Raw genomic sequence first — 7703 nt, forward strand, 5'->3', positions numbered from 1 at the left:
CATGAGCGGTAGATCATACTTCAAACTCGCCATGGGAATTAATTATGAATTTGCTAAAAAGAAATTAGGGTAAACCTAGCAAAAACGTGAACCTCTGGGTGCACTTCCTGTGTGCACGTAGCGTAGATCTGAAACTTCCTGGTACACAAGCTTGGGTGGACGTAGCAATTTCTTCCTTGGAAAAATCAGCTGATTTTTTATTCCTCGGGAACTGTGCGCCTGTAGATGGATTTGCCTTCTGCCTTTTCTCCTGCTGCGCCTGGCCGGCTGCTGCTCCTTCTCCTCGGCGCGTGGCTGCGCAGGCGTTGGACGGCGTCGACTCGGACTCAACCGGTACAACGCCGAACAGATTGATTCGGCGACGACGAACCCGAAACCGGCGACGGCGGCGGCGAAGTAATGGATCGGATCTCCAAATACTATTTGTTATGAAAATAGATGCACAACGGAGACACGAATTTTTACGTGGAAAACTCTTGCGGAAAAAAACCACGGGCGCCGACCAGCAATGATCACTATAGAGGAGATGATTACAAACGTAGGGGAATCACAATGGGAACGTCACCTCTTCCCGTACGACTTACAAGAGTATATATAGGAGAAATAGAAAGACACCTAATAGGATAGACATGAAGTCCTACTAGAAAACTAATCCGAATATATTGTGGGCCCAAAATTCAGATCACATATTTAACATGAACCTCGTATTAAGTTTCACATACTGATTTCAGAACTGTCAGAATTAGGTAAATGCATGAGCTTCATCTTCAACAGAAATGAGCATTTGCACTATGTACTTCATGCTTGGCCTCTTGTTTCTATCTTCTTCCAGGCATGAAATGGCCAATTTTATAACTAGCTGAGCCTGCAAATGATTAAATTCACCACCAAATTGATCATCAATTAAGTCCATAATCCATGATTCATCCTTGCTGTCTAGTTTGTCAACAACCATCTTAACCACGCTTCTCACATCAGTTTCTACTCCATCTTTCCCATCAACCACCCATTCTGTAATCCTCCTCCCTTTCACCAGCTCGAGAAGAACAACTCCATAACTATATACATCAACCTTCTCGGTGATCGGAAGGCTAGAAACCCACTCAGGAGCCATATATCCTCTCGTCCCCCGAATCCGTGACATTTCAGAACTAGACCCATCTCTGTTCAACAACTTAGACAAGCCAAAGTCAGTAATCTTAGGCTCCATATCTTCATCCAACAGTATGTTCTCGGGCTTCATGTCACAATGGATGATCCACTCTAGGCATTCATTGTGAAGATATGCCAACCCCTTGGCCACACCTAGAGCAATGTTGAACCTTTGCTTCCATCCAAGAAACTTGCTGGAATCTCTCCTATCAAATAGTACTTTGGCCAATGATCCATTCTCAATGTACTCATAGACTAAAATCCTATGTGTTCCTTCTGAGCAAAATCCCCACATTCTCACAAGATTCATATGATAAATCCTACCAATCACACTCAATTCAACATGGAAAACATCCTCACTCTGTCTCACATCTTGTAGCACCTTGACAGCCACCACCCTCTCATCGTCTAAACTCCCCTTGTATACTATACCTGATCCACCGTGACCGATCTTGTTGTTGAACTTTTTAGTTCCCCTCTCCAACTTCGAGTACCTATATGCGCGAAAATGGCTAGTAACAATCCTGTACCCTTCTTCTAGTACCGAAACCTGGCTTGGCCTGAAAACTCCCTTGTTGGAAAAGATCCAGCATCCCATCGCGATCAGAAACACCTCAATGACAAAAATTGCAGAGAGGAATCCATAGAAGTAGAACCATATTGACTTGCCCTGATTATTGCTTGAGCTCGACGACATATCGGAGACATTGAGCAAGAACTCTGATGAGCTTGAGCCACTACATCCAGCAATGTCTTCCTCAATGGCAAGGCTGTGGCCATCGCCATGCGTCTGCCATTGGTGGACGTGCAACTCTGGCATGTCGAGATCAGCTGGGACCTTGAGATAGGCCGTGCCAAGATGGGCAGGGTGTGTTCTGCCATTGAACATGAGGCCCTTGGTGTAGCACTCTCCTGTGCCCTGCTTGTACTCGAACACCACGCACGACGGCTCGCTCATGCACCGCGCCGCGCACTCGTGCAGCGACAGGTGCGCGCTGCTGTTGATGTCGAAGCCCCAGAAGTCGGTGTGCGGCAGCGCCACCAGCTTCATCGCCGGCGGCCGGCCACCGCCGCCGCCGCCGTTGGTGTAGTTGAACGTCGGCTGGCAGCCTCTTGTCCAGTCTCTCGGGTCGGCGCGCGCGTACCCCGGCACGCAGACGCACACCGGCGCCGGCGAGTAGAGGCACACGGCGTTGGCGCCGCACACGCCGTGGATGACGCACGGGTTGACGAACGCCATCCACGACACCGACCATGTCCCGGCCGTCTCATCCAGGCTGTACAGCCTGAGGTTGCCGTCCGTGTCCAGCGTCAGCCTCCTGAACCTGACGCCGGCGTCCTCGCCGAGATCGGCGGCGTCGAAGGTCGCATTGTCGCTGGACAAGAAATGGCCGGAGGCGTCGAAGAAAGCTTCCCGGGTAAAGTTGTAGTAGATGTTGCGGTTGTTCTGCCAGTAGCTGTAGTACGGGTTGGGCCAGTAGATGCTGCTGGGCATCTTGTGGTTGTCGTACACCAGCGAGAGCATGGCGTAGTCGCTGAAGCGGAAGCTGTAGAAGCCGGCGGCGAGGAGCTTGCCTGCCGAGACCATCACCTCGCCGGCGGCGACGATGCGCTGGGTGGGAAGCAGGGTGTCGGTGGGGTGGTCGAAGCTCTGCCATAGGATGTTCCTGCTCGCGTCCTCGATGGCGAGGTTGCCGGAATCGTGCAGCCGCGCGCGAGCGGCGGTGGCGTTGGCGACGGTTGAGTTCCATACCACCTCGCCGTCGTAGTCGGTGAGGACGAGCGCGCCGCGGCGGCCGTCGAGCGCGAGGCGGGAGCGCGCGCCGTGGACGGGGCGGCCGCGGTTGGCGGACCAGACGACGGCGCGGTCGGCGGCGCGCGCGAACCAGACGGAGAAGGTGAAGACGGTGGGCGAGACGCCGTAGAGGCCCGCAGCGAAGGTGCCGTCCGGGGAGAGCAAGAGGTCGGTGGCGTGGTCCTCGACGTCGATGGAGGCGCCCCGGGGGAGGCTGTCGCGGCGCGCCTCGCACGGGAATGGACGCGACAGCGAGAGGAAGACGACGACGGCGGCGAGCAGCGGTACGGTGGCGGCGGCGCGGCTACAATTTTTGCTCATGGCCGTGCCGGTGAATGGGTTGATCAGAAGCGATGATTTGCTTCTGCTCACTGTTGAGGCGTTGAGTTAATTAAATTAAACAAATTAAGTAGTGTAATACAGTATATTACAGTTATCTGACAGCGATGTTGCACTGGTAACTCTTTATCAACAGCGACTGCAGCTTTGTACTTGTTTGAGGTCATTCCAGCAAGCCGAGTGAAGAGATAAGTCAGGCTGAAGAATCGTCATGGTCATGACGATGTTTTATTCATGGATGAGAAGTACATACCGATTGACCGATCGTTTCGAGCAAAGCTGAATGTTTTCTTTGCGAGATGCTCCCTCCGTTTCATATTATAATTACATATTATAAGTTATTTGATTTTTTTCTTAGTTAAAGTTTTTTTTAGCTTTTATCATGTTTATAGAAAAAATTAGCAACATCTACAACACTAAATTAGCTTCATTAAATTTAGTTCAATATATTTTTATAATATATTTGTTTTGTATTAAAAATGTTAGTATATTTTTCTATAAACTTAATTAAACTTAAAGAAGTTTGACTAAGAAAAAAGTCAAACAATTTAGTAATTTATAGAGGTTATAGAACAAAAGCCGGCTAAAATTTATTAAGAAGGGTGAAAACAGAGTTTTATAGAGTTTGCATAGCAAAATGACATCTCCATGCACACCTACCACCACAAAGGACATGTACTCCAATGTAAAAAAAAAAAGACATGTTACTCCCACCATCTACATTCTGCTTAGCCCGTGTACGTCTACGCTGGCTTTGCTAGATAATTCATTCAAGGTGCTTCTCATGGGGGAATGGATTATGATTTTTAGAGGGGATGTCTTTTCGTGTATACTTTTTTAAAAAAAAAATCAATGCAAATGGTTGTAAGAAAAATCTAAAAAGTTTTGATAATGTAGAGTATACTATTTGTGTATTATTTAAGCAACGAGAAGATATCATATCGAGAATTTAAAAGTGTTTTCCCTTCTTGTGGATGCTTGTTTTGCAACAGGAATTACCTACAGTTACTGCTACATGTTAGCTATTGTTACCTGTTGTGCACTGACTACAGAGAATCTGTTGTTTCTTATTTTGACCATATATTCAAGGTAAATATGTGTTTCTTATTTTGACCATATATTCAAGGTAAATGTCATTTTTTTTTAGCTAAGTCCAACTAGAAGTTCTTCTCTGCAAGATAACTTAGAAAAATGTCCAAATGTGCTGAGAAGTACTCCAAAAGGTTACATCAACTACACTGTGAGTATCTGACTAATACCAATTCTAACATTAGCTGTCATACAAGATACTCTACATCACAACACATGCAACAAGCTAGTTCTTCCTCCGTTGTAAATTTTTAGTATATAACAACTTCTCCATCTACTATCTCATCTTGACCCATCAATAATTGTCTCTTGTTATTTTTTTCCACCACTTTCACATATCAAACAATTATAATCATCCCTCATTTAGTTCCACCTCGCTCCTTAATTTCCGTGAAAAACCTCTAGAAGTATTCATATTTTATGATAGATGAAGTAGTCACTGGTCAAGCCATGCTCATCCTAGCATCATATTTAACTCATGGCAGTTTGTACTAAATTCTTGTAGCAACTTCTATTACCAGCGGCTATCATGCCCATAGGTTATTTCAGCATCAAACTAGCAAACACTTGTAAAGTATATCTTCATCATATGAACAATAAAAAAGGTGTATTTGTGTATGCTCCCTCAAGTATCTCCATACCTGAGGCTCTATTGTTGTTAAAAGTTTTATTTTTTTTTATAAAAAATCAGTGCCTAGACAGCGAAAACGACTTAAATATCAACATCACAGCTCGACGATGACCATTCTTACCTGATCCTCGCTCCTCAAGGCTGCACCGCAAACTAAGTCAGATCATCTGATTTCAACTACAGAGTAGCCACAGTGAAGCATCATTATCTGTTAGCTGTACTGGTGTTGTTGGTATCATTGATCTGTCCTTGGTAGATTTTCCACAAGTCTAGTCTAACTAGGAACGCCTATTGTCAGACTGCTACAGCCCATGCTTCTTAGAATTGCAATATGCTGGAGAAAAATTTGTCAGGCTGAACTTTCAGTGGCAATAAGGCCCAACAAAGGAGACAAAATATGTCCAATTTCTCAACCCAATTAAGAACCAGCAATCAATTCAAAACGAAGAGAAAGAACGCATACAACACGCTCAATCAAAAATAAGGACATGCAAACAAAAGGAATACTGACCTGAAAAGTATATCAACAATTGTGATGGATTCGGTGCAAATGAACTTAAGGAAAACACAGTGAACTAGGATATATTCATAAGATATTTCTTCTATGGGACAACATCTCATAGAACGAAGGGTCTGGATCTAATTGTACATGATAGCCTAGGTCCGATCATATCTAATGAAGATGAATCAGGCTTTTATTAGTGAAAAGAGAGTGAATCAGGTTTGATCAAAATAAGCGGATGGGATCTGTAGCCACTGTTCATTAAGGCGCTAGTGTTAACAACCAAATTTGGTAAATTTACATCGGATTTGGAGTTAAGGCCGAAGCGAATTTGGAAGGAAATCGATAACGGAAACAGGGTATGAATCGGCTTCGGAATCGCATCGGCTACAGTGTGCATCGGCAGTTACCGAATCGGACAAGGCAAGCCGATGTAGCCGATTCCGGCAAGGTGATATTAGAATCATTGTCGGATTGAGTTGACGTGCTTCATGATGACTGCCACGTACGGATCGAGTCCGAAGAAGGCAGTTGTATCTATTAATTATGAATAGTTTGTTAGTTTCCTTTTATCTTTAGGAAAGTGTGTTTAGTGTCCTATAAGGACTTTATCTTTTCGTTTTATTTTTAGGAAAGTTTCTTTCTTGTCCGACAAGGACTTGTATCAACCCATGGGTATAAATATGTACACCCGGGGTCTATGTAATCTATCTTCACGATCAATACAATTCGGCGCATCGCCACCTTTTACCTTTTATACTTTATGTCACGCCCCGAACTAGTCCCGACCGGAACTAGCCCGTGACGCTCCAAATTAACCTGTTATTCGATACCAGTCCCAGGAAACAGTGCTGGTATCACAGGGAGACAGAATATCACAGCAACAGAGGTCTCTTTATTATAGAGTAGAGGTACAGTCATGTTGGGCTGCGGACAGATCCCGAGCTCACAACTGCATTACAAAAGGGAAACGGAAGCCAGGACTTGGACCAAACTACACAGGCGCGACTTGGGAACTAGGCCGAAACCCTAAAACTCATCGTAACCGGCTTGCTCCTGGAAGAACTCCTCTTCAGCAGGATCCGCTTCATCTTCTTCAGCAACTGGGGGGGGAGATTATTTATATAGAGCAAGGGTGAGTACGGGAGTACTCAGCAAGCCATGGGAAATAAGTGTTTAATGCAGGCTTCGAGGAAAGGCTGTTATTTTTGCAATTGATTTTATTTGAACTCTTTTCTAAAAACAACTAAGTGAGTGCTTCTCAAACGACACGGATGAGACAGTGCGTCTCGTCCGATCGGAGTATGTACAATGTATCAGTCTTTAGAATTGAATCAAGGTTGGCACCCGGCCAACAGCTTTTCAAACGGCCACCCGGGCCAACAACTTTCAAACGGCCACCCGGGCCTAGCTGATCCCATCAGCTGCAGATTTTTCAAACATCGAACCCCTTTCCACAACAACAATTTTACAAGCAGTAGTCAAACAAAACTACGCTAGGAATCACCTCACATCCGCCCATGACCGTGGGCACGGCTGTTCGAACAATTTGTTAACCTCTGCAGAGGGGGTACACTTTACCCACACGACATTACTAACCCGGATCACCCAGCCCGTGGGGATCGGCCACGTCGGGAGACCTCCAAGCTTTCATGACAAGGCATTTCGAAAGCCGACACAGGTTTACCATATGCCGACGAGAGGGGTCCCAGACCAACAACAGGTTAGGTCCCAGACCATACTGTGCCAGGAAGCCCAGGGGTCCTCCCCGACACCACCCCGGCGAATCCACATGTCTCTCGGCATCAAGGCTCCCCTGATAAGCTAGTTACTCAGCCAGGGGTGTCCCATTTCACCCATGTGGTCGTACTTGTCTTATGTTCAGATGAAAATCCAAGGAAACAGTCCTTAAGTGCAAGAGCGGAAAACCGTACACCCGGTACGTTCCCCGGTCCGCGGTTTTGGAAATTCATTTGGTTCGCAAGCACCGACCCAGGTGTCGGGTTTTCCAAGTCTTTTGTAAAACCCAAGTTTTACCCAAGTTGTTATTCAAATTTTAAGTTTGAAGGCGTCCATCGATACTCGCACAGGGTGCACGAATATCGAGACGTGGCTAGATGGATACAAGGGGACATGATATAACAATTAACAAAGGAAGGATCAAATGCAACAAACTAGGTAGGTCCGCCAATCTG

The 7703-nt window shown here is 45.9% G+C and overlaps 1 protein-coding gene across 1 annotated transcript; it reads right to left on the reverse strand.

Moving 5' to 3' along the window:
* Positions 1 to 476: 476 nt before the first annotated feature.
* LOC4349690 (putative receptor protein kinase ZmPK1) lies at positions 477 to 3354 on the reverse strand. Its single transcript, XM_015760408.3, has one exon. It carries the CDS (start codon positions 3266 to 3268, stop codon positions 743 to 745), a length of 2526 nt encoding a protein of 841 aa, XP_015615894.1. The 5' UTR covers positions 3269 to 3354; the 3' UTR covers positions 477 to 742.
* Positions 3355 to 7703: the final 4349 nt, after the last annotated feature.

The sequence above is a fragment of the Oryza sativa genome, chromosome 11 (genome assembly GCF_034140825.1).
Source record: "Oryza sativa Japonica Group chromosome 11, ASM3414082v1".
Classification (NCBI taxonomy): domain Eukaryota; kingdom Viridiplantae; phylum Streptophyta; class Magnoliopsida; order Poales; family Poaceae; genus Oryza; species Oryza sativa.